This window comes from Acanthochromis polyacanthus, chromosome 13 (assembly GCF_021347895.1).
Source record: "Acanthochromis polyacanthus isolate Apoly-LR-REF ecotype Palm Island chromosome 13, KAUST_Apoly_ChrSc, whole genome shotgun sequence".
Taxonomy (NCBI): Eukaryota; Metazoa; Chordata; class Actinopteri; family Pomacentridae; genus Acanthochromis; species Acanthochromis polyacanthus.
This window is the reverse complement of record NC_067125.1, coordinates 927,259-955,194: the sequence shown is the minus strand read 5'-3', so window position 1 is coordinate 955,194 and position 27,936 is coordinate 927,259. Positions and strand designations below refer to the sequence as shown.

At 40.7% G+C, this 27,936-nt stretch overlaps 1 protein-coding gene and 1 long non-coding RNA gene across 2 annotated transcripts; both read left to right on the top strand.

The window, feature by feature from the left end:
• The first annotated feature begins 337 nt into the window (after positions 1-337).
• LOC110972328 (nuclear GTPase SLIP-GC-like) lies at positions 338-27,936 on the top strand. Its single transcript, XM_051958178.1, has 18 exons — positions 338-640; positions 4,408-4,529; positions 4,683-4,764; positions 6,587-6,699; positions 15,893-16,105; positions 16,235-16,441; positions 17,024-17,230; positions 17,345-17,523; positions 21,845-21,935; positions 22,183-22,270; positions 23,389-23,510; positions 24,023-24,177; positions 24,359-24,476; positions 25,754-25,778; positions 25,890-26,023; positions 26,611-26,692; positions 26,801-26,883; positions 27,126-27,936. The coding sequence occupies exons 3-17, from the start codon at positions 4,698-4,700 to the stop codon at positions 26,863-26,865; spliced, it is 1,866 nt and encodes a 621-aa protein (XP_051814138.1). The 5' UTR covers positions 338-640; positions 4,408-4,529; positions 4,683-4,697; the 3' UTR covers positions 26,866-26,883; positions 27,126-27,936.
• On the top strand, positions 6,822-7,867 carry LOC127536811 (uncharacterized). The gene is made up of 6 exons (XR_007946012.1): positions 6,822-6,916; positions 7,032-7,070; positions 7,182-7,229; positions 7,373-7,397; positions 7,493-7,579; positions 7,773-7,867. It is a non-coding gene; the product is annotated as an uncharacterized LOC127536811 (long non-coding RNA).

Genomic DNA, 27,936 nt, shown 5'->3' with positions numbered 1-27,936 from the left:
ATAGTGTGAACGGTCGGCATTCTAATCATACTTATAGTACGTAGTATACAGTATATACTCATTGAGAATGTAGTATGTAGTACGTTAGTATGCGATTTCGGACACAGCCATGGTGTCTAATCAGCATCTTGGTATGGCACACCTGTGAGCTGGGATGGATTATCTCAGCAAAGGAGAAGTGCTCACTATCACACATTTAGACAGATTTGTGAACAATATTTGAGAGAAATGGTGATATTGTGTATGTGGAAAAAGTTTTACATCTTTGAGTTCATCTCATTAAAAATAGGAGCAAAAACAAAAGTGTTGCGTTTATATTTATGTTGAGTGTAGCTGGTAGTAAAATTCAAACAGTATGTAGAAGAGCATATCAAGTAAAGTGAGTCTGTTGTTGATCCAGCTGCTGTAACATGACATCTGAGATGGAGACACTCCCATCTGCTCTTATTCAAATGTTCCAACGTTTCTGCATCACCTGATGAACCAAACCTGTTTACCTGTTCTTTATCTCTGATCAGTCTCTTCTTACAGCTTGGATTCCTGCCTCCTCCCTCTAACACTTTATTTTACAACCTGATCCATCATCAGTGAACTTGTGCTGCTGTATTTTCTACCTGAAGTCTTCGGCTGCCTGTTGCAGGTCTGTGTCTCTCTACTGAACTCCTCAGTTATCTCCAACATCAGGTCAACCATTTAACCTTTAATTCTAACTCAGTTCTGATTCATGTAAATGGATTTAATGTTGAGCAGTAATGATTGATTCTAACATCTTAATTATCTTTAGCTCTTCTATTATCCTTCAGTCAGTTTTACTCCGTTCAATGTTTGTCATTCAATAAATAATAGTTTCTGTTATGTTTAACTTCATATTTCATGACGTTTCCTAGTTTGATGAGGAAAACTGATTGAGCATCAAATGATGATGTTTTTTCAATGAACACATTTTGAAGCATCAGTGTTCCTCTGGAAGCTGTTTTATCTGTAAAACTGTCTGTGTGAGCTAACATCCCATACCTGCAGGAACAGAGCTGATAGTTTACAGTTGATCCATAGCAGAGGGTGGATGAACAACTATTATTATTTTTCTCATGGGGCGGGCATGAAGGAAACAACTTGATTTGTGAACTTCTTCCAAAATGAGGAATCCATCGTAGGCTTGGAGGTGATCACATTCAGGTCTTTCTAACACAGTCCTCCCCTCTGACATGATCATCTCAAGCACAATATTTTCAACTGATGGTTATATGAAGAGCTTATATAGTAACTTTATGTCTTCAACATGTCAAACTGTGTATCTGGTGGGACACTCTTAGTGTCTATCTTGTTGTTGACGTCAGTACAGGGACCAGAATCTTCAGTTTTTGGTGTTAATGTGACATAAAGGAGGGGAAACAATATTCTCATGAGAACTTTTTACCCCATGGCCATGAAGGTGTGTGTGACCTGCTGGACTCACACCTGCCCAGGTAGAACAGACATTTCTGTGAAGAGCGAGTTATTCCTGCAAGGACATCAGTAGTTCATGCAAAATAAGGGAGGAGAAACCATCTAACAGCCTGCAGGGCAGCCGTCTATTCAAATCCTTCCTCTTTGTGCTCTGTGTTTACTGCAGTCTGCTCCATCTCTCATCTGAAAAGGTTTACATGTTCAATGATGTTCTGAAACAGCTCTTTGACAGTCAAAGTGTTACTGAGGAGAATGTTTGTGAGACAGAGGATTGTGTTGAGGAGGACAATGACTTTGAGGCTTTCTCATCTGATGAGAATGAGAGTGTTGACCCTCCTGTTGTCTCTCAGCCACCAGCAGACATCATCTCTTCCAACAATGAAAGATAAAATGGTTCCTTTCCCCACTTCAACAGCAGGTAGACTTAGTGTTACTAATATGATCAGAATGGCTCCAGGAACCTCCAGATATCAGCCATGGTGAAGACATCAAGACACCATTAAAGCTCTTTATAACACCTTTGATTGGAAATATTTGACATGACAAATGTAGAGCAGAAGGTTGTATGGAGACAGCTGACGTCCCTTTACTGTCAGACAAACATGTTCATGAGAGGAAAGGATCATCAACATCAGTCAGTATGGTTCATTCTGAGAGTCATGAATGTGGACCAGAAATTAGAAAAGACTTGGATGAGAGGTTTCCAAGATTCACCAACTCTAAAACTGAAAGTGTGACCAGATGGTGGCGCTACAGGAACGGTCATATCATCACCAAAGCCTACAGGATTCATACTCTTATGGCCATTAATGTTGTCAGTAGATTTGAGAAGATTTCTATGAAATTTTTCAAGATACATTAATTCTGATTTAAACTTTGTCCTGATGGTGGCGCTAGAGGGCAGGTCAGGATACACTATCAATGAGTTATTTATGTATTCAACAAATAAACAAAGTTCCTGACACAATAATTTGGTCAACAATTTTATGTAAGTCATTTCAGGAGACAGATATCCCTGGAGTCAAAGTGATCCATAGATAAAATCTGAGGAGAACAGGAGGGTTGAACTTCTGTTCTTGGTTTTCTTTGGATGATTTTGTTCATAGCAAACTAATTTCAGCCACACCTGAGCTTTTATTAAAGGACAGTTAAATAACATGTAGAATCCTGCTGTGTTATTCTGGATTGATAAAACTGATCAATAAGAGACTATAGAATTTATTCTTTTCTAAGCTCAGAGTCTTTAAATCTCTTTGTTTCCTCTGAAACTTACAGAGCCCCTAAGGTGCCACGGAGGAAAAAAAATATAAATCGTGCTCACGAGATACGTATTTGTGCGCACGCAATAGTAAAGCCTGCGCTCGAGATATTTATTCGTGAGCACGTTTTAGCTTAAACGTGGTCACGTTTAAGCTAAAACGTGAGCACGATATATTAAAAAGTGTGCACGTTGTCAGCTGGCGGGAGGAGGACTCAGATTTGGGCTGTGTCATTGATTTCATACAGGAACAATTACAAGGTCCGGGGAAGATGCATGGATATCGGTGGATGTTCACTAAGTGCCAAGAAAATGGCCTAAAAGTCAAGAAGGAAGAAGTCCGACTCATACTGGCCGAGCTGGATCCAGAGGGGTCAGCATTCAGACAGCGACGGAGACTGGACAGAAGACAGCACTTCTCAAAGGACCTCTGGCACATCGACTCAAACTGAAACCTTTTGCTGTGTGTATTAATGGGTGTATCGATGGCTTCTCTCCTAAAGTAATTTGGCTGAATGCCTACAAAACAAGCAGTGACCCACAAGTGATCGGAGGCTATTTTGTCGAAGCTTTAGAGACATTAGGTAAATATCCCTGTGCGCACTGACCGTGCGGAGCCGTCTGTGCGGAGCTGTTCATGGTCCTGAATACTGACCTTATTACCAGAGCTGTCCATACTCCCCTTATTTATTCAGACAAGCAAATCAAAGTAAGAATAACTTTGCACAACAGAAAACAGAGCACAGAGCTTAAAATAATGTTTTAAAACAAAATAGGTATACTTTATGTTGCCGGTTAACTTAAAACAGCATGTCTGGAAATAACATGATGCCTAACTAGTTACTGGGAAAAATCCTAAATAATATGCTCCTGGCATGAGAGCCGTTATATAGGCTATGCTCCACAGCTTGTTTTGTAGGCATTCAGCCAAATTACTTTAGGAGAGAAGCCATCGATACACCCATTAATACACACAGCAAAAGGTTTCAGTTTGAGTCGATGTGCCAGAGGTCCTTTGAGAAGTGCTGTCTTCTGTCCAGTCTCCGTCGCTGTCTGAATGCTGACCCCTCTGGATCCAGCTCGGCCAGTATGAGTCGGACTTCTTCCTTCTTGACTTTTAGGCCATTTTCTTGGCACTTAGTGAACATCCACCGATATCCATGCATCTTCCCCGGACCTTGTAATTGTTCCTGTATGAAATCAATGACACAGCCCAAATCTGAGTCCTCCTCCCGCCAGCTGACAACGTGCACACTTTTTAATATATCGTGCTCACGTTTTAGCTTAAACGTGACCACGTTTAAGCTAAAACGTGCTCACGAATAAATATCTCGAGCGCAGGCTTTACTATTGCGTGCGCACAAATACGTATCTCGTGAGCACGATTTATATTTTTTTCCTCCGTGGCACCTTAGGGGCTCCGTAGAAACTAAACTAAATGTCACATTTCCTTCATTTAATTGTTGCTGTTTGTCTTAAATTTCACATCTTCTTCTCAGTTTCTTTAAAGTTTAAACTCTTGTCTCCTCTCAGACTAAATGTCACATTTCCTTCATTTAGTCGTTGCTCCTGTTTGTCTTCATCCCACTAACCCTCCTGTTTTTCCACAGCAGACACTCCCATCTACTCTTCTGCAAATGTTCCAACGTTTCTGCATCACCTGATGAACCAAACCTGTTTACCTGTTCTTTATCTCTGATCAGTCTCTTCCTACAGCTTGGATTCCTGCCTCCTCCCTCTAACACTTTATTTTACAACCTGATCCATCATCAGTGAACTTGTGCTGCTGTATTTTCTACCTGAAGTCTTCGGCTGCCTGTTGCAGGTCTGTGTCTCTCTACTGAACTCCTCAGTTATCTCCAACATCAGGTCAACCATTTAACCTTTAATTCTAACTCAGTTCTGATTCATCTTCCTGTAGAAGCTCCATGTAAATGGATTTAATGTTGAGCAGTAATGATTGATTCCATCATTTCAGTTTCTGTTCTTGGTCATGGATGACTTTGTTCGTGACAAACTGACTAAATGGGGTCTAAGCGAGTACATTGATCGTTTTAAAGGTAAAGTATTACTATAAATGATTTCTGGGTCCAAATGTTTGATAATAATCTGCCAATAATGAAACATACCATCTGCTAATACAGACATAAACATGTAAGGAAAGTTTATTTCTTCAGCATCTTTCAGAGCACAAAATACTTTACAGAGAAAATCAACATAAGACCTTAAAAACACCAAAAACAGGAAATAAAGAACAAAGCAACAGCAGATCCAGAATATGTAGATAAACAGTCCTATTAAAAGTAATAAGAATATACAGATTAAAAACCTGAATCCTAGTAGGTGGGACAAATGCCAGTTTAAATAGAGGAGCCTTTAGTTGCTTTTAAAGCATCAACTGAGGCCACATGAAGAAGGTCTCTGGGTAGAGCATTCCAGCTGGGAGCCCATGTAGAGAATGAAGCAGCTGTGATGTGACGTCCACCTGCAGCTTGTTAGCAGCTGAGCAGCAGCTTTCTGAACTAAATGTAGACGTCTAAAGATGAACTGCTGAGGCAGGTGAAGAGAGAAGTACAGTAATCCAGATAGAATGAGATAAAAACATGAATTATCATTTCTATCAGAGGCTGGGATACAACGGACCTGAGACTGACATCATTTATTAACTGAACGAAACGTGTGCAGACTGTTGAACTGATGTGATTTTCAAAGTGCACTGACTGGTCAGATGTGACAGCAATGTTTGAGGCTGATCTGTGTGGTAGAAGACAGAGACCTCATTCACTCAGCCACCTTACAGGAGCTGCTGTCTGGACCAATAGTTAGCTCAGTTTTGCCTTTACTGAGGTGGAGCTGGGTCTGCACAGTGTGTAGTGGTTAGCACTGTCGCCTTGCAGCAAGAAGATCCCCGGTTCAAATCCCGGCCTGGGATCTTTCTGCATGGAGTTTGCATGTTCTCCCTGTGCATGCGTGGGTTTTCTCCGGGTACTCCGGCTTCCTCCCACAGTCCAAAAACATGCTGAGGTTAATTGGTTACTCTAAATTGTCCGTAGGTGTGAATGTGAGTGTGATTGTGTGTATGTATATGTAGCCCTGTGACAGACTGGTGACCTGTCCAGGGTGTCCCCTGCCTTCACCTGAGTCAGCTGGGATAGACTCCAGCACCCCCCATGACCCTAGTGAGGATAAAGCGGTGTATAGAGGATGGATGGATGAGGTGGAGCTAATTGTCAGCCATCCGGTCCTTCACAGCTGGCAGACAGTTATGCAAAATGTTCAGCTTTTCTGTCTGTTCAGGTTTAAATAAAACATGTAGCTCGTTGTCAGTGTTGCAGTGGGATGAGACGTCTTCAAATGTGCTCATAACCTGACCTAAAGGTAGCAGATATAAAGTGAATAAAACGGGACCAAAGACAGAACCTTGAGGAACCCCACAGGGCTGTAGGACAAACTGCTATCAGAGATATGAGGAGAAGCAGTCCAAAGCCCTGCCAGACACACCTACCCACACTACCCATAGAGTCACAGGCAACATCCTGTGATCAACACAATCTGTGTTTAGACCAAATAAAACCAAAACTGATCAATCAGGACATCATTATTATCATCATATATGTTGTATAGTTCTCATCTGTGAGTGAACAAACATACTGATGGTTAAACATTTGTACATTATCACAGAAAACAAGCAGAGATGTGAGCTTTGGAGCATCTTGGAGGTTAAATACAAGAGAATTAAGATGCATTCAGTCATAAAACACTGAAACATGAACAGCTGTGTACACACCCGGTTCACTCCTTTATGAAATGGATTTCTGAAGTGATTTCAGAATAACTCTTATCGATGTATGACAAAGATTTAACTGAGTATTTCATTTACAGTTCAAAGAATTAACAAGAACAATCTCTATGATCTCAATGAAGACGACATTAAAGAGTTGATCCCAGAAGTGGGACCAAGAGCAGCACTGAGGGAGAGACTGAAGCAGTTAAAGGTAATGTTCTGCAGTATGAAGATGTTCTGATCACTAACATTTGGTGTCATTAATCTCTGATATAGATGCATGCTGTTTCAGCTGAACTTCTGTTCAAATGATGATGCTGTCTACACATAATAGTTTAGAAAATCTCATTTACTAGGATGTGAAACTTTTTTCTTGTCACGAGGAAGAACAAAACACAGAACAGGAAGCAGCTGATGTTCCTGTTCAAGTAAGTTAAATCCAGATGTTTTGTGATTAGACATGTTTTATTATCCACATTATATTTTCAGTCTCTGCTCAAACTTTTAACTTAACTTTGTACTTGGACTAAATCTTATCTGCAGTCAATAATGGAGTATGAAGAAGCAGGTGAATCATTTCAGGTAAGGAAGAAACTGAATTTTACAGACATGTGATGACTGGACATGTTTTATTATCCACATTATATTTTCAATCTCTGCTCAAACTTTTAACTTAACTTTGTACTTAAACAGTATGTGCAGTGTAAACAGGAGCCTAAACAAGCAGATGACTCATTTCAGGTAAGGAAGAAACTGAATTTTACAGACATGTGATGACTGGACATGTTTTACTGAGCCTTGTGAAGGACAAAGTGTATATGAATAGCTTTTTTTTTTTTTTGGTAAAATGTCTTTAATCCTGTCTCATATATGTACATGTGCAGGTTTTTCCATCAACAAGTGCTAAAGGTGAGATATGCAGAATCTTATTGATCACATCATATTTAAAATAACTCAACAGGAACACAAAGCTGACTTTTTGTTCTTATTAAAAATCCAACAAGGAAAGAGAAAGTTGGATCTTCAGGGTGAGTCCAGTGAAGGACAATCACCCAGAAAACGACGTGACCATGAAGCACAACCAGACAGAGGTAATTATACTTCTTGACTTCTGTTACATTTATCTTCAATTTTCTTGAACACCAAATGTCTGTTCCCAACTTTTCCATGAAAAACACCTTCCTATTTTCCCCAGTTTTCTTTATTAATTACATCATATTGTTCATTATTGGATAAACTGGTTCCTGCTTCTTGATAAACAGTTCTTTATTTTTACACCAACAGAAGCGTTCATACTGTCTGATGTCAAAGATATTTTGAGATCTGTCCTTAAGAAACTGCCCGACCAAGGCAACACAAAGATGAATGAGTTCCTGAGGTGAGTTTGAAGTTTACCTGCTGACCAGGTACCAGATCCACAGAAAGAACAGAGTTTGTCTTTGGTTTCAACACAACAGTTCATGCAAAAGAGCTTCATATAGCTGTATAAAAGATTGTATCAAAGATTGTATTAAAGGTCATGACTCTGTAGTGTGTATTAAAGAAATGAAGTTCACTGATCACCAGTCTTCAGGTTTATTAGGGGCTCGGGCATGGACATGCCCCAAGCCACTATTGCTCTCCCGCGGGTTTTTTTTTTAAATTATTATTATTCCGCCTAAAACTTTGGCTCGCTACTCCTCCTAGGGCTTACAGAAATCACACACAAATTATATATCAGCTCGTGCGATTTTATCGGGAATCGATGGCTATGGATTTTCTAAAACATTCATTCATATTTGCTAGAGTTATGAGCAAAAAACTGCATTAATTTTCACATACACAATGAATGGGAGGACTGAATCACTCAGACTTAAAAGTCACCTGTTTTCACAATGCTACTGCTTCGCCATACTTTTGCCTAGAGACTTCATTTTAGTCTTAAAAAAAAAACCCAACTCTCTTCTTTCCAGGCATGTATATATTGTGACGGTGGGAATTATGCTTTTCCATGGAGAAGCCTCCAAAAAACCCTGGGTTGAACAAAAAATCCCCTCTTAGAGCGTGTGCTCCTCTGGTCCTACAGTGTGCAGAGGGACGAAATCAGTCGTGTTTTTTTGGGGTTAAATCTCCATCCTGGCCAAACGGTACATGCTACACGGACAATCCTTTCACAGACTATAGTAAACAATCTCTATATTCATATGAGTCCGACATTATTCATCTGGCACGTTGTTACGTGACGCGCCAGCCCTTAATTTACATGGGAACTGCCATCACGCCCCATAAGGCTCAATGCAAATTTAAGCCTCCTGCTTCTTCACACACAGCGATTTTCAAACTGCCGTTTCTTGGTCATTTTTCACTCTACAGAAAAATTAAACATACCGACCTCTTTCGTGACTCATCCTGCCATTTACCATCCAGTTCCTTTTGCGCTAGCATGAACGGTTAGCCCGTAATTAGCGCCAGAACGTGATGTCAGGCGCTGCTGCTGAGAAGCACTACACTGCCGTCTGTGGCAGGCACCGTTGCTATGGTGGTTCATAGCAACCGCCCAATACACACCACTGTGTCCACTCAGTGCAATACACACATATAGGAGCTGCAGCTAAACGCTGCCTATCACCACGCACGACCGGGACTCAGACGTGGTCGCAACGGCACGGAAAACGCCGGAACACGCCTCTCCTGCGGCCGCTCCGGATGGGGGTCATGCGAGGGCCCGACGGGCACCCGGCCCGAGCCCCTCCCGCGATTTCCGCGAGTGGGAATTGTCTAGTTCTTGTTATAGATTCTTCCATCACAATTTTTGCCACCCAACATGTCCCCACAGCTTTAAAATTAGATTTGAAATTCTGTATGAAAACCTGCAGCTGCATCAGGAATGATGTGCTGTGACTTTTAGTAGCGGTTCATCATACTTTTTTAAAAATTTTTTTTTTACAAAATTTGGAAACAGACTGCAAAGAAAAATCCCATTGAAATGAATGGGAAGTGCTCAGTGGGACTCATACTGAACTGCTTTCAATTCGACCACAGCGAAACGAACCCCAACTCCTCCCTGACTGAACCAACACCTCAACAGACAGCTCTCAGTGGCTGAGCCTTGGGGTCCCATGGAGACATGTCATTTCAACAATGAAAACCTCAAAGAAGTACCATGGGGCCACCTCCCAGCAGGCCCACCACCTGCAGGGCCAAAATCAGGGTTCGGGTGCTATGGTCACCAGGCAGTAGGCAGGAGTGGGTGTCTGGTGGTGTAGACTAGTTGTAGGTCTGCAGAACATCACCTCACTGGTGGGGAAGGAACCTGAGCTGGTGTGGGACATGAAGCATTACTTACTAGATATGGCTGGGCTCACCTCCATGCACAGCAAGGGTTCTTCAGTGGGGTTGGACTCTCCTCTTCCAGAGTTACCCAGGGTGAGAGGTACTGGACAGGGGTGTGATACTCACAATCCCCTGGCTGAATGTGGTATTGTTGGAGTTCTATCTGGAGAACCAGAGGGTTGACTCTGCGACTTTGTGTTGAGGAGGGAAAGCTGTTGTTTGTGCTTATTCACTGAACAGCACTTTGGAGTCTTTGGTCTTCTTGGAGTCTCTGGGTGGTCCTGGAAGGGTTTCCACCTGGGGACTGCAAAAGTCTCCTGAAGGACTTCAATGGGCTATCTGTGCTTGCACTAGGGAAAATTTGTCTATAACCACTGTGGCTAAAGTGCTAGAATTTTGTTTAGCCACACTTTTTCAGCATCTGTACTGCGGCGCACAAAAATTTTGAAAAAAATGGAGTCCTTTTCCTGCATTCTGGTGCATTTTGAGGCCAAAGATTATGTTCAATATTGCTTCAGTTTATTTCAACATTTTAATGAAAAAAGTTAATCACACACAATTTGCATCTGGACTATTTTTATTTCTAAGTAATAACAAATATGCACAACTAATTCCTTTTAGTGGCATTTATATTCGCTCTAAAACAGTAATAATTCGGTGGGGAGGGGGTGAAAGCACGTCCTCGTATTCAGATATGTGCAGGATCAGGAGTCTTAGACTATTTAAACATTATTTTCATGATAATCTCACCTCTCATGTGTTGTACAGTTGCCCAGCATTCACCATTTGTTGTACATATGATATTTTTATTTAAAAAAAATTCGGTATCTTTCTATTTCAACTCTTCGATCACCCTCACCTTGTCCTCCTTGTTGTACGCCTTCCCGGGGTTAGTCCGAATCCTTTCTTCTGATTGTCTGAAACGAGACACGTGACAGTGTGCTTCTATTAATGATCGGAAGCATTCGGGTTGTTCCGGTTGTACTCGGTACCGCTCTTCAGTAAAGGAGACCCGGTGTCAAGTGTCTTTCACTGTCACGGTTTTTCACTGTGACGTGTCTTTAACACAATGGCTTTCCCACACTTGAAAGGGAAGGACTGGTCGTACGACAGGATTTCACTCTTTTTACTCCTTTATTTAATTCCATGCAATGAAGCAGTAGTAGTTGTCGTCAAGCGTATCTCTTAAACTTTTCCTGCGCGCCACGCTTGAAGGAGTATGCTCAATCACTGTGGTCAGCATCAGATTTTACTCGGACAACATCCTTTAACTTTTCCAACTTTTCAGTTTATTTTGGTTTAGTTTGAATGCCACAAGTCAGGTAAAAACCTTTAGAAAAAACACACATTGAACACCAGTATGAATATACAATTTACAGTGAATAAAATAACCAGCAGGTAAGTGAATAGATAAATAAATAGTTAATTGATTTTAGCAGATCTCAATTCCAAATTAATTGCAACTAATCAACTCAATTGCTCATTTAAATAGTATTAATTCATTTCCCTAATTACTCTAAATGCATATGAAAAAATGCCTTCACCAAACCAATTCATAATACATAGCCACTAAACAGAACAAATCATCAATTGCACAGATGCCCAATAAATATATTGCACATTGCTCAATAAATATAGCAGCAAGTATTAAACTGGAGTAAATTTCTAATTACCAGTCAACAGTAATATTAACTAAGAGAGTTTTATAGCCAACCAGAGCACAGCCCAAATCATTGCACATTTTATCCCCACACCATGTAGACACGGAATCAATACACAACTACTACGCACAGCCCACACAAAGCATAAACCGAATGCAATTGAATGCTAAATGCTAGCGCTCAACGTCCGAAAGCAGCGGCACAGCGCAATCCAAGATCTAAAAATAGAACAGTCACTCACCAGCTGCCTCTTCACAGGTTGAACATATCACGCAGTTACTTAAAGTTAGGTAGAGTGAGTTTCCCGTATCCTCACCCTCCCGGTTACTCGCTTGTCAAACAGTTCATGGCTGAATCCCAAACCCCCCCTCCACTACCGAGGGTCACTCCAAAAGAAGTCACACTCGCAGCTGTGGAGGGCACCTATTACTGAAGGGGGAGGGTATAAATACGATCGTCAGGAATGGGACGCCCTGTCGCCTCACCGGAAAACGGAAGACGTCATCGCCATGGTAACAGAAAGACGCCTACTGTCATGGCTGTAGCGCTGTGGCACAGGTTGCAACTAACAAGGATCGCTGCTGCTTCCAGAAGACGAAAGCATCCCACTTTTTTCACTCACATGTTTTCCAATCCTATTATCTGGCATTTCAAATCCAACAAATGAATAAATGAATGAATGAATTCTGTCAGTTGTGTTCAAATTTTAAGGTGTCAGGGGGTGCACAATTAAATCAAACGTCAGCAGAGAAGAAGATTTGTTTCTTTTGATTTATCTTTTTACATCACTCTTTGTAATGTTCTGTCAGTGTGAAAAAGGCGTGGGAGAAATAAAGGACACATGTGGAACTCACATCAATATGTTGTTTCCTCCTCCATTTCAACGTTGCACTTCCTGAAAAAGTTGTCCAGAGTGAGCATCGATGCAGACTCGCTATTTAAGGGCTGAACAGTCCACTCTCCCTCCGCACTACGTGGTTTGGGACGGCCCTTAATATGGAGGACCCTCCACGGGAACGCGCAAACGGAGGGGTAGTGTGTACATAGATACATACAAACGCTAGATGTCTCAAGACGGAGTCGGTGGCGTCGTCACTTGGCGGCCATCTTAGGACAGGGGACTGCTCTGGCGCACTGTACTGTAGTCAATGGTAAGGTGGATGATTTCCTCACTTTAACACTCATAACTCGCTCAATTCTTGATTGATTTACAAACGGTTTAGTTTATTACAAACCTTATTAACGTGGCTATGATTCAGGCTCAATTCCGAAATCGCAGCTTTTCGTTTTGAAAAATGCGGCATAGTTGTGTGTCTTTTCTGCCTGGCTACTCACATTGAAGATGGTGTTACTCACAATCTGATTTTCAATTATTAGGTTTTCCTGAGACCAACGTTTTTTGAGAACATAATCTTTAGGCGAAATTACATTTTTTGTGGTTGTGGTTGTATTTATTTGCTTGTTAAGAGACTTTGAGACCTTAGACTTATTGTTTCTATACATCTATGCCTGGATTAGTTAGCCTGCAGCCGAAATGCATTGTGGGTAATGTAGGCACCAGGTTCATGAAAAGAAAAGACATCATCTGTTTGTTGTGTATTGATTTTGGTTGAGCTTTGTTTTTATCTGTGCATTAGAAAGCTGATAGTAATAAAAAAGTGCAATGCTAAATATTAAAATTACATTTACATCCATTTATGCTGAAAAAAGATGATATCTGTGTTCATTATTATATGAATTCAATGGTTTTAATTATTCTTATGTAAGCAGTAAAACAAGTACATCTCTGACGTTTATAACAAACCAAGCTGTTCTAAAATCGGTTGAAAATTGAGCAATCTACAGTGATTTTAAAATCCATGCTCCATTGACTTTAATGTTATGAGTGATCGAGCAGCCCTGTCCCAAGATGGCCGCCATGTGGCGACGTCGCTCCCCATAGGCTGACAGCGCTCATGAGCCATCTAGTGTTTGTATATATCTATGAGTGTGTAGGGATAGTGTGTAGGGGGCGGTTTGGGATTCAGCCCATCTTTGAGAATGAATGAGTCCGACCTTTAAATGGATCCGACTTGGTGTGCGCGGCAGCGGACGAAGGTTCCGCCTCAGCACACAGGCAGCTGACTAGCGCAACAGTAGTGATGCAGTAGCAGGTGAAAACGCTTGAACACAAAAATGAACAAATAAACACATATGCTTTCACCCAAAATAAATACACCATCAGGTTTAAATAAACATATTGGGTTCTACATTTTAGGACATTTAAATTAACCAATTTCACCTGAATTAATTCTTACATGCATTTAACAGCATTTTAACAGAATTTACACAGGCATTTAACATTTCACCAGCATTTGTCAAATAAACAAAGGCATTCAAAACAACCCTGCTGAATGAAACTTCCATGTGAGAGACACATGCTTACCAGTGGCCTCTTTTGGTTTCAGTCCCATTTTCCCATGCATTTCTTAGTTAATGGCTTCTTCCTTTGCCGCCGTGCTGTCGTTGTTGCTCTGTTCGCCAGTCAGAACGACTGGTCCGGCGTTTATATTGCTTGGCTTCGGCGTGTGCAGCTGATTTCCTCAAATTCAGCCCACCTGTTGAGGTGTGGCACCATGGGCGTAACCACCATCTCAGAAGTGAGGGGGACAAATTTTTCAGAGTGATTTATCATTCTTTTACATTTAATTGCACCGTCCTTAGTGGCTAAAGAACCACATAATCCCTAACAGCCACAGTATGGCAATAAACATAAAAAATGTGGTAAGAAAAATTCTGAAATAGCATTAGGAAGAGTAAAAAATTGCAGTAGAATTTAACCTCAAAATCACTTTAACCCATAGATACATATTTTTTTTTCACCTCTGCAGACCCTGATGGTCACATTACTGCTGCCTCTGGTCCATCTCCTGCCTGGCTCTGCTCTTTGTTATGGAAATAATCATTAAAAAATCTGAAAATCAAAATTCTGAGATAGAATTAGAAAGAGAAGCAGTAAAAATAGTTGTAAATTTATACCATAGATAGCCTATTCTTTTTTCTCCTCCCTGACTCTCCTCTTTTGGGACCAAAAGACTTAAATACATGGAGAGCAATTGTGAGCACATCTTCTGCCCAGAAATGAAAGAGGACTGGGTTTATTCCAAGAATAAACTAATTAGCAGTAATGTAACAGAGGCAACCACATTTAAATTATTAACTAGCTTAACATATTGATATATTGCCACGTTTTACCTTGTCATCATTTAGCTAACAAGTCTAACATTGTTTGCATCCAACAAGGTCACACAACTTACACGGTTTGTTTGGAAAGAACTGTGTAAAGTTTTTTGCTTCTTGCTGGCTCTGGCTGGTTTGCTAAACATTACTCCAGACACACGTTCAGCACTGCTCAGCACAGCAGCACGTCTCCTGTGGAACACCTGCGTTAGCATGCGCTCATGGTGCATTCAAAGACGGCTCGGGAAAACACGTTACTGGATGCTAATAACGGGTTTAGCTGTTGTAACGGCTGAAAAAAGTGCGGGGGACATGTCCCACGCGTACCCCGCGTCCGTTACGCCCATGGGTGGCACAGAGTGACACGCAGCGGTGCAGCGGCGCGCACAGCGTGCACCCGCAGACACGTCTGCTCTGCTGTCGGCCGCCGTCGGGTGCAGCGCACACAGACACCTCCAGGCAGATCGCCGCAACACGCAGTTTGTTATTTTCTTTGATTATCGCTCGGCAAATTACAAAAAAGTTGTAAGTCAACCCTTTTTTCACATTTATTAGGCAAATTTAGCTTCGCCACCGTGGCTAAACATGTTAAAAATGGCTTCGCCATCCTGAGGAAGGCTTTGCCTATAGCGAAGTGGCAAATGACTAACTATGGCTATGATGGAGAACCTTGTAGGTGAGTGATTGGGAACTTCAGTAGAGCCGCTGCTCCTTCATGTTTAAAGGAGCCAGTTGAGGTGGTTTGGACATCTGGTTGGGATGCCTCCAGAGAGGCTTCCTTTGGAGGTTTTCCAAACATGTCTGCCTGGGCGTAGATCCCAGAGTAGACCCAGAACACGTTGGAGGGATTATGTTTATCACCTGAGATGGGAACACTTCGGGATCCTCCAGGAAGAACTGGAAAGTGTTGCTGGGAGGAGGAACGTCTGGAATGACCTGCTGCCTCCATGACCCAACCCCGGATAAGCGGAAGAAAACGGATGGATGGAAGTGACTCCAGAGCATCAGTCCACATGTCTGACAGGATGGCAGCATGGATACAACATATACATGTAGTCTATTGGTGTTGTTAATTCAAAGACAAAATATTGAATATCCTTACTTATGAATTAAACTTCTGGTAACAGATGTACTGTTGATGTTGACACGTTTTTCAGTTATAGTATTTTTCGAATGACTCAGTTAACCCATATTTCAACTCCTAACAGGAAGAAAATTGACGGTTTGGAGACAGACCAGAGGGAACTAATCGGTGTTTTTGGCAGAACTGGGGCTGGAAAGAGCTCTTTGATAAATGCCATCATTGGAGAGAAGAATCTGTTGCCTACTGGAGACTCCAAAGCCTGTACCTCTGTCATGATTAAAGTGGAGTCAAATCCTAACAACTCAGAGTACCAAGCAGACATTGAGTTCATTACACCAAAGGTAAAATGATCGATGGATGAGTTTATGTTTCCTTGAAACTATCTGAGGCATTCTAATGTGTCTGCAACAGTTACTGGTTCCACTACAGACCATTTATTAAAACTAAGATGTCATTTTGTTTGTTTTTAGGAGTGGGAAGATGAGGTTTGGTCAGTGAAGCAGTTTCTTGGAGATAATGCAGATCAGGAACAGAAAAAGGATGATGATGAAAAGTTGTCTGCACTGTATGGAAAAGAGTGGAAAGACAAATTCCCTGAAAACCCTGTAGACCCCAAATACTTCGGAGAAATTCCAGAATTTCTCAACTTCAAGAAGAAGACTCTGACATTTAAATCAGTAAGATGACAAAACTTATGTAGTTACATTGAAAACAGTTATTGAGGTTTACAGTTTTCTACAGAGTTTTTTTTAGGTCAGCAGTAATTCAACAAATGTTTAACAAAAGCAGCCTAGAAAAATACAATCAACTACTTTTTACATTTATTTACAGATTTTAACTGGATATGAAGCAGCTGTGTTCAGGTCTACAGATTCAGATCAAATGAACCTTTTGAAGGAAAACCTTTTATTAAACAGCAGCAACATGATTAAAAATACTTGTTTTAAACACATGGTATTGCTGTGAACACAGACTGATGAAATCTGCTGCTATTGTTTATTAAATTGCTGCTTTTGAACCAGTTGGTCACATCTTACTATTGAACTCAATGGAATATTACAAATTAAGCATTTATCTACATTTTGGGTTTAAAATGTCCAGTTCATGCACATATATATGATTATATATAATTTCATCTTTGACTTGTAGTGTTATTGTTTAATTCTGCTCTGGTTGCTGCTGTCACTTCTATCTGTATTTTCAACATTTATTCTACATGTGATTGCTTTAACTTGTTATTCTTTTATTACATATTTCAGGCTGAAGATCTTTCTGCAAACTTAATCAGATACACAAGAACTTCCTCAGAACGCAGACAAAAGAAAGGAATAACGAGGTGGTTTTGGCCACTGGTGAAGTGTGTGACCATCAAGGTGCCACATAATGATCTTCTCCAACACGTCACACTGGTGGACCTTCCTGGAAGTGGAGACCGGAACAAGAGCAGAGATAAAATGTGGAAAGGGGTAATTTATCCTCATGTACTGCTGTTGATTGAACATTACTGTTTTATGGAAGCAAACATGTTTTAGTACTGATGGTTTAGTATTGATGACTAACAGACTGTTACATCCTTTCAGATTGTTAGAGATTGTTCTACTGTGTGGATTTTGGCTGAAATTAAACGAGCAACATCAGATAAAGAACCCTGGGAGATCCTGGAGAACACCTGCAGTCTCATGGGAAATGGAGGACAGTGTCAGTGCATTCACTTCATCTGCACCATGTCTGATGTTATTGGAGATTCAGGTAAACGGTGAGTAAATCAGAATGCCAAACATTCATGTGGTGACCACCACATCGTTGTGTGAGAAAATTAGATTTCTGCATCTCGTTCCTTCTTGATTCCTTATTGGGACTTTAGGAAATCAAACTAATGATTGTATAGATGAAGGGAAAATGTATAGTCGTAGAAGAAATGACATTCACAGTAAGAATAGAATGTGGTTTAACTGGGTTTGAATTGTGGACTTTACCTCAGGACAGCCTTGTCCCCAAAAGGTAAAGTTCCTACATAACTAAGCTACATCTTCTAATAGTACACTGAAGGACCTGAGAACAGAAAGAATCAGGCACAAGCAAAGGTTACTGGTAACAGAGGGGGTCCATTACCTGGGTGTGGTTGGAGGGACTGGGCTTGGTGAACCTAAGTCAGGGCTGAGACAAAGCTGGTCTTGGGCAGGATAGATTCGTGCTCCATGTAGGAATCTTCCACCGAGAACTTCCTGGGTAAGGCATCCAGTTTCACATTGTGGAAACCTGGTTGATAGGTCAGGGAGAACTTAAAATGTCCAAAGAACAGACTCCAGTGGGCCTGGTAGGAGTTGAGCTGTTTGGCTGTCTGGATGTGCTCAATGCTCTGGTGGTCTGTGAATACTATGAATGTCTGGTCTGACTCCAACAAGTGTCTCCATTCCTCCAAGGTGAGTTTGATGGCAAGTAGCTCCCCGTTTAAGATGCTATAGGTCTGTTTATCTGGAGATAACCATCTGGAGAGGAAGGCACAGGGATGGAGCTTATTGTCCATTGGAGAGCACTGAGAGAGGACTGACCCCACTCCAGTGTCAGAAGCATCTACTTTGATGAACTGTTGGCTGTGATCAGTCTGGAATAGAATTGGGGAGAGACAAAGCGATGCTTGAGGTCCTGGAAGGTGTGGGTGGCTTCAAGATCAATAGAAGGGTTTGTCAGAGGAGCGGAATCCTTGCTGTAGTTGTGAATAAATCTCCCATAAAAGTTGGTGAATCCTCAGAAGTGCTGGAGCTGTTTAATGTTTTCTGGTTGCAGCGGTCCTGCACAGCTGAGAATTTATTGGGGTCCATCCAAGCATCTTCTCTGGAGAAAATAAAACCCATGTGAGACATGGTGGCAGCATGGACTTCACATACTTCAGCTTTCACAAATAGGCGGTTTTCAGGAGCTGTTCCAGGACTGGTTGCACATGCCGGGTCTGTTTCTCGGGGTTATGCGAGTAAATCAGGATGTCATCAAGGTATACAAAAAAAAAAAGGATGATCATGTCTCAGAGGACGTTGTTGATTAGGTTGGAAAATGGTTGAAACGTTGGTGAGACTGAAGGGCATGACAATGTAACTGAAAGCGGACCAGCAGAGTGTTAAAAGTTATCTGCCAGTCCTCACCTTCACAGATTAGGATGAGGTAATAGAAATTATGGAGGTCCAATTTTGTGAAGATGGTGGCAACATGTATGATACTGTCCATGATGCTGAGGTATCAATTGATGGCTATAATATTTTTAGGAGGGACAGAAATATACATGGAGGAGGCATAGCAATATACTTAAAAAATGATTTTACTGCAACACTCTGTGCTGAGTTCATGCCTAATCATCTGGAACTGCTATGGGTCAGATTACATCTTCCTCACCTAAAGCCAATTTTAATAGGTTGCTGTTATAGACCTCCTGGAACCAACAGCCAGTATTTGGATGACTTATGTGAGTGGATTGACAGAGTTGCAGATGTGAATGGGGAAATATTCGTACTTACAGATATGAATATTGACTGGCTTGCAAATCAGTGCCCAATGAAAAAGAAGATGGTATCGTTAATTAATGCTTGTAACCTGACGCAGATGATTTCTAGACCAACAACAGTTTTTACTCATAGTGTAGGCCATACAACTGCCACCTGTACTGACCATATTTATACGAATACTCCTGAACGTTGCTCTAAATCAGTCTCTCAGCCGGTGCGGTTCAGTGACCATAACCTGACTGCAATCACCAGGACTAAGATCCCTAAATGTAAGGTCAAAATTATACATAAGAGAATGTACAAGAAATTTATGCCTGACCGTTTTTTGGAAGATGTTAGGAATATAAACTGGACTGAGGTGTATGCTTCTCCTGAGCCAGATGCCTCCTTACAGATCTTTATGAACATCTTTATGAAAATTGTTGATAATCATGCTCCAATGAGGAAGTGTACAGTTAAATCTAGACCTGCTCCATGGTTGAATGAGTCTTTAAAAGATCTCATGAACAAAAGAGACGAGGCCAAATCCATGCTGGTAAAGTCTGGTTCAGTTGAGAATAGATTAAGATATTGTCGATTGCGGAATAAAGTTACAAAACTGAATAGAACAATGAAAAATGAATATTATAGAAATAGAACAAAAATTGCAAAGCAAGATAACAGAGACCTTTGGAGAACATTAAATGAAATAATGGGGAGAAGGGCAACTGGCGGAGCTTGTTTTGTGGAGTCAGAGGGCAGGTTTCTAACTAAACCACTTGACATAGCTAATTATTTTAATAACTTTTTCATAAATAAGGTAAGGGTACTTAGGCAGAATATGAACAACACAGATTCCAGTACTTTTGAATTGATAAGAAATGGCATAATGTTCAGTAAGACTTGCACTTTTCAGTTTAAGAGTGTGGAGGAGAGTGTGGTCAGGAAGATGCTGAAGGCCCTCCCTGAGCACAGCTCAACACGCACCGACATGCTGGACAGTAAGGTGCTGCGTCTTGCAGCGGACCACATTTCTGGTCTTATATGTGACATCTTCAATAAATGTTTAATGCATGGTATTTATCCCACTATCTGGAAAGAAGGTAAAATAATTCCCTTACCTAAAGATGGCAGACTGGCACTTAGTGGACAGAACTGCAGACCCATTACCATCCTACCAATCATTGGACGACCCGCTCCACCACCTGAGCCACCCCACTCTTTATTCCACTAGTGAGGGCCATCAGAGGTGCACATATCAGACTGACTCTCCCACAGTATAGCTACCCACTTTCTTGCTGATCCTTTAATAGACTGATTAAATAGGCAATACAAGCTCAATCAGAGGAATATGAGAGAGGCTGCATATTGAATATGGTACTATACCTGCAAGGTACCCAAAGCACTTTACATGATACATCACATTCACACACTGATGGTGAAAGCTGCCATGCAAGGCGCTAACCACAACCCACCAGGAGCAGTTAGGGGTTCAGTGGGTTCAGTGTCTTACTCAGGGACGCCTCGACATGAGCTTGACAGGCCGAGGATCGAACCAGCAACCTTCCAGTTACAAGACGGCCACTCTACCCACTGAGCCATGCCGCCCCAAGGATACCAAGGATGTCTGGGTTAAAAAGGCCTGACTGGAACCCAGGAGCTGGGCTAAGCTGAGGTTCTGTGTGGATGAGCAGAGAGCTGAACAGTTTGCAGTTTTAAACTAGACATTTTATTAGTCAAGTGTGTAACTTGATTTAATAGTACATGGTTATAGTCTACCAAACTATAGAATATGTGCTCATGCTGACCTAGCAAAGCTCCCTGACCAGCAATACTATGCTGGATGGAAACAACAGGGGTGATGTGTATCACCAGGCTAAGAAAGACTGAAGAGGACAGGATCAGCAGGAAATGCACACAGTGAAGAAGACTCTACGGTCGATTGTGTAACACTACAGAACATGATGAAAACATGACTCTGGAGAATACACGGTTGGAACACGTGACGGTTTACACACAAGCATGACACGATATTCTAGATAGAAGCCAGAGACAGAAACTAAACGTAGCTGACAGCCTGACTGAGAAAGCAGTAGAGAGGAAGTGTGAGGCGTGACAGGGATGGTAACTTCAACAGGTGAAGGAGACAGGTGTACATCAGTGGAGGATCGAAGGTAAACAAGGTCTGAAGAGGGAAGGCAGGATGTGCAGGCAGGAAGTAACATGGGATGGAGTTATTCAACGGTGTCGAATAGTTATCAAAGTTCAGATTTTATGGTGAGAGGTCTGCAGCATAAGGTTTAAATAATGCAGTTAAATAATCAGTGAAATTCTTCTATAAATGAACAAGTCAGCATTATTTACTAAACTAAAAGAACTGAATTAGTTTTCTGTATAACAAATGCTCCAAGAAAGTTCCTCACAAACCTGTAAAGTGAAGCATCAGTATTCCATTGTAAATCGTATCATCTTTATCAACTGGTTGAAGTTCAACAAAAGATCATTTACACTTTAAACATGTCAGAGAAATGAACTGTATGAAATAAAAATCATCTTTCAGTGCTCTAAACACTGGATGAGACGTCACTATTTCTTTTCTTATAGTTCAGAAAATGTTCGTGATCACATCGTAGAAAGAAATGAAGAAGTGAAGGAAGACGTGAAAGAAGAGTTTGACAGTCTAAACCAGGTTAAGGTGAGTTTTACAGACTGATCTACACAGATTCATGGTTGTAGTTACAGACTGCAGCTCTGACTGATGAGCTTTTAACTGATAAAGGAACCTTAATTAAGGTCCTCCTGCATGAATACTTCTGTAGTTTGGTTTCCTCCTGAGCTTCTTTTACATCCAGCTGCTGTAACATTTGAAGTTCTCCAGTTAGGGATCAGTACAGTTTATCTCATCTTATTTTATGACTTATCTTTAAACCCATTTTCACCAGAAACACTTCGGCAGTGACTGTTTCCAAGTGTTCACAGTGAGCTCCAAAGAGTTCCTGGAAAAGCAACATCTTGATCCAGAGGACACTGGTAGGTGAAGTCTCCACATAGTGCTGTGCAAAAGTATTTGCCCCCCATAGAAGTCTTCTATTGCATATTACTCACACTTAAATGTTACAGATCATCAGACTAATTGTCCCCCTAAACTCAAAAATTGGTTTGTTAAACACTGTATTAACATTTGCAGTCAAATCTCTGTGATTGCTTGTTTGGGACAGCTGTGTTTTCTTCTTAACTGAAACATGGTTGAATTCTAACATCCCAAACTCCACTGTACACCTGGATGGGCTAACATGCTACAGAGCCGACAGAACCCAGGACCTGGTGGTAAGACTCACGGCTGTGGAGTGTTTGTTCACATCAGTAATGCTTGGTGCACAGTGGTGGATTACAAACACTGTTCAGGACTGGTGGAGTTCATAATTATCAAGTGCCAGCCTTTTTACCTGCTGAGGGAGTTTACATCTATCTTGTTAGTAGCTGTATACATACCACCAGCCCCAGCATCAACAGACCAGAGCACTCAGTGAACTTCACCAGATCGTCAGTGCACAGCAGACTGCACACCCAGATGCTCTTCTTGTTATTGTAGAGGATTTTAACCAAGCAAATCCCAAGACAGTGCTTCCCAAAATGTCAATGACTTTGTTCCTCATCTGTTCTTCAATGTCTTTGGAATGTGGCATCATGTGCTGATCCTTTAGTTGTGTCACAATAAAGACAGATTTTATTTAGTGATGTTTAAATTCAACCAGCCTGGCAGGAATCATATGTGAGTGTGGATGGAGAAACTGAACCCACCTGAAAAAATAATCTGATCATTTGGTAGGTTGGTAGCTAAAGGGGCATTTATTTATTTATTTATTACATAAAATCACCACCTAAAAACTGCTTTTTGTGCTTCCTTGGGTTATCTTTGTCTTATATTAAGATAGTTTGATGATCTGAAATATTTATGTCTGACAAATATGCAGAAATAAATGATTTCTGTAGGGGGCAAATACTTTTTCACAGCTCTATGAATATTTGGACAGCAGAAAATGTATAGCTCAGATATATGTTCTGTTTTGGTACAGCTGGCAAGAATAACTCTTTGGATTATTTCATTGAAATACATGTCATAATCAAACTACTTTATGTTTTTCCAGAAATACCCAAACTTCAGAGATTTTTGAAAGATCTCAATGACGATCACTCTGAGACATTAAACTATGTGAAGGGAGCTTATGGGATCCTCTCATTGATGGAAGGGGCCAAGTCTAAAGAAGGGGTAAGAACAAGGAATAAAAGCTCATTAATTGTCCTGTTTCTTGTATTTACAGAAAATGGTAATCACAGCAAATAAGGAGATAACAGTCAACGATCAGATTTAGTGAAAACATCTGTCTGTCTGTCTGTCTATCTGTCTGTCTATCTATCTATCTATCTATCTATCTATCTATCTATCTATCTATCTATCTATCTATCTATCTATCTGTCTATCTGTCTGTCTGTCTCTAATGAATGCGTTTTTTTAAATTTCAGGCTGAAAAGAAAGCAGATGTTTGTGTTGAACTTGAAAAGAATCTAAACCTTCAACTTGGTCGAGTCCAGAAAGCAGTGGAAGACGCTCACAAGGCTTTTGAAACACGTCTTACTGAGGAGGTGGAAAAATCTAAAAGTTCATGTGAAAAAACCATACACTCCATCTTATATCCTGTATGTATTTGAATTATGAACTTCAAGTAATTTGACTTTTTATCAGTGAGTATCTACAGTGACTTTTTCCCTGTTTTATCTCAGCCAAAGACTGGCAGTGCTTTTCACAGGACACTGAAGTGTGTTGTTCAGAAAGATGGCGTTCACAAAATGACAAAAGGAAAACAAATCAACCTGAATGCTACATTAGCTTCATGGCTGACAGACAGCATCGATGAGGAGTTCAGGAAGACCTTCCCGTAAGAAGTGACTGAATGAGGACATAAAACCTGTTGGTGGATCACTTTCCAACAATGGAGGATATTTAGAATTAGTACATTCTGCATTTATTATTATAAAACACAAATATGTCAGTGATAGTTTTTGTTATTAATTTAACCAGGATTAGCCCTCCCTAACCACCCTAACCCTATGTTTTAGAAATGAAGATAAAAGTGGATCATTCAACGGAGCCATCAGGGCGTTTTCCCTGAACACAAAGAGGCTAAAGAAGGAGAACAAAATCCTGGAACTGCAGCTGATGTTTCTCAAGACGGAGGTGAGATAAGAACTGCATTGTTTTTTTGTTTATACACACACACACACACACACACACGTCTGGTTCTTATATTCCCGTGGGGACTTACCATTGACTCCCATTCATATCTAACCCCTAACCTTAACCCAGACCAAAACAATGTCTAACCCTAAAGAAACGTTTTTGCATTTTTACTTTTTTCAGTAACAACAACATGGCCAAGAAAACACTGTTGAAACTTGTGGGGACCAAAATGAGGTCCCCATCGTAAGACAAGTCCCCACCTATATAACAAATAGTCAGGTTTTCGTCCCCACCGGCATAGATAAACATGTACACCTACACACACACACACACACACACACACACACACACACACACACACACACACACACACACATACACACACACACACACACACACACACAACTGGTCCAAAGTTTTAGAACACCCCAATTTTTCCATTTTTTTATTGAATTTCAAGTAGTTCAAGTCCAATGAAGAGCTTGAAATGGTCCAGAGTTAAGTGGTGAACTGTCAGAGGTTAAAAGGTAAGGTTACCCCAAACTGAAAAATAATGTACACGTCTGAATTATACAAAAAGTCCTTTTTCAGGGAACAGAAATGGGTTAACTACTTAAAGCTGTTCTACAGCAATGGAGGTTGATGAAGCCTTGAAGGTTGGAGCTACCAAGTCCTACAGGAGTCCCAACTTTTCTAGATTCCTTCCAACCCTCTCTGTCTGCATAAAGTAGTGTTGGAACACACTGTGGAACCCACCAGAACATTATTAGAACAGGAAGCACTGCAGAAAGTAGCGTGTTGTTATAAAAATGGAGACGAAAAGGCAATTAACAATTGAAGACAGACAGACCATCAGAACACTTTAAAATGTAGGTCTTTATACAGAGAAACTCAAGAAAGTCCAGGTGTCAGCGAGTTTTCTCCGGGTACTCCGGCTTCCTCCCACAGTCCAAAAACATGCTGAGGTTAATTGGTTACTCTAAATTGTCCGTAGGTGTGAATGTGAGTGTGATTGTGTGTCTGTATATGTAGCCCTGTGACAGACTGGTGACCTGTCCAGGGTGTCCCCTGCCTTCACCAGAGTCAGCTGGGATAGACTCCAGCACCCCCCATGATTAAACATATAGATAATGGATGGATGGATGGATGATTTCATTGAGGACTTTTAAACATTTTTTTAATCTCTCATAGGAAGACAAAATCAAGACAACGCTGAACAAAATTATCCGGGACCATAAGAAAAAATCTACAGCAGCCTGACAGACACAATCAAGGAAAACATGCTGGACTGCTACAAAAGTAAGAAATGCAGTGATGATACACAGCCTGTCAGTGTGATTATACACATTTACATTGATCATAAATGTACATAAAAATCATATTAGACAATAACTTGTTTTTTTATTGTAGAAGCAGCAGCATTTAGTGGAAAGGATTCACTGGAAAACATGAGAGAAACTATTAAACGACATCTACGAGTCTCAAAAGACACGATGTTTGAGGAGGCTAAAGCTGCCATGTTGAAGAAGATGAATGATTTAAAGGTTTGTTCTGTTTTATAAGATGAAATATGATGAGACTGAAAACACATTCACTGTTCACATGAAGGATTTTTCTGTATTTCAGTGGAAAATGTGTCATTGTGAAAGATTCATAAACTACTAAAGAAGTGTATTAATTTTAGCAGTAGTTATTAATCACAGACATCCAGAAACCTGCAGTTCACTAGTGAGGACCACACCACTGATCTGAAGCTGGACTCTTTAGTGGATTCAAAGGATCATTATGTGAAGACTGAGATGAGCTGATGTGGTGTTGGAGGAAAGCTTAGAGATCAGCAGCAGCTAGTGGACCTCCTAGGACAAGGAGAAGACAGGAAAAGGAGGCAGAAGTACAGGGAGGGTGGAGAACCAGAAACAAGAACCAACAGGTGTGAAGGACAGAGTAGAACGTACAGACGTAGGACAGGAAGGGAGTGATGGAGGTGTGGTCCTGCTTCTGAAGCTCAGATATAGATTTGATCTCCATCATGGAGTCATTGGTCCTTTTTCTAGTCTGAGCAGTTTATTCATTTGTGATTCAGTTCATCTTGAACTCTCTGTGATGACTGAAGATTTTTGTTCTGAATTAGGAGGAGATCCTGGAGACACTGCAGGAGAACTTGGAGAAATCCATTGAGATTTCAATGAAGACAGATGACAGCTTAACTCCAGGTAACAGGAACATTTCAGAGTCATTGATGTAGAACTCTGAGAATCCTGTAAATAAACCATCCATGTAAAAGACGTGGACACATTTCCAATGAGTGTTTTGTTTTTTAGATGTTGCAGCAGAACTTGAGGAGGTGAAGAAATACTACAAGGAACTGAAACGCAGCTCAAAATAATTTGTACTACCAGATTTTGTAAGTCTGATATTTCTAAATGTCCTTGATTATGAACAGTCTTTGTTCTACATAACGTTAATAAAAGCTTTAATTGCAGTAAATGTCCATGACACATGCAGACTGAAAACTTCATCTAATCCTCAGATTCAGTGTTCCAGTGTGAACAGCTGGAAGCAGATGTTGAGTCCTGCCTGATGACTGTTTTCCATCATTGTTCAGTGTTACAACCTGGCTGTGTGTCTGTCTGGTTTCTGTTTCAGCTTCCATCAGTGGACAGAAACTCCAGAGGTCTGCTCTCCTACTGAACATCTGAGGATCATCGACTCAACACAGGACACTGGACTTGGTCTGAGATGTTTTTATTCAGTTGGTTTCTATGTACTCTTTGATGCTTTGGTTTGTTCTTTGACTGTTTATTAGAGATGTTTTGACGTTTTTCTCTTTTTATACCTTTTTTAAATCATAGTAATGAAATGAAAGAGCCTGGTTGGATCTGAACCAGTGATGTTCTGGTTTTCATCATGCAGATATAAACCATAAAACATTTAGATTTTAAGGATTGAACTGTTTTTCTTTGCTTTCCAGTTGCATATTTTAGTTTTCTGAGTTTTTTGTGGGTTCATTGGATGGGGGGGCTGCAGATTCAGGGATTCTATCAATGTGTGCACATTTAACCTTCAACCTAGAATCCAGCTAAAACTTCAGCTTTGATTTAACAGATTTTAGACTTTTAAAGAGTGATTTTGAATTAGTGGGTTTCCTTTAAGTTCCAGGACAAACATTTACTGAGTGTGAGATGATGTTGGTGTTCACATGAAAGGAACAAACTGTCATCATTTATTATATCGTTGTTTTATTTTACATTTAATCTGCACTGATTCTGAATGAAAACATGTTTCTGATCAAACATTATTGTTGAACCTTCAATCAAACCTAAACTGCAGGTTGATGTGACTTCAGGCTTTTCAGAATAAGTCAACATTTACTGGATCATTGGTTTATTTGGTGTCTGCTCTGTACTGAGTCTAAATGCATACATTTGATCTGATGTACTGTCCAATAAACACTGAG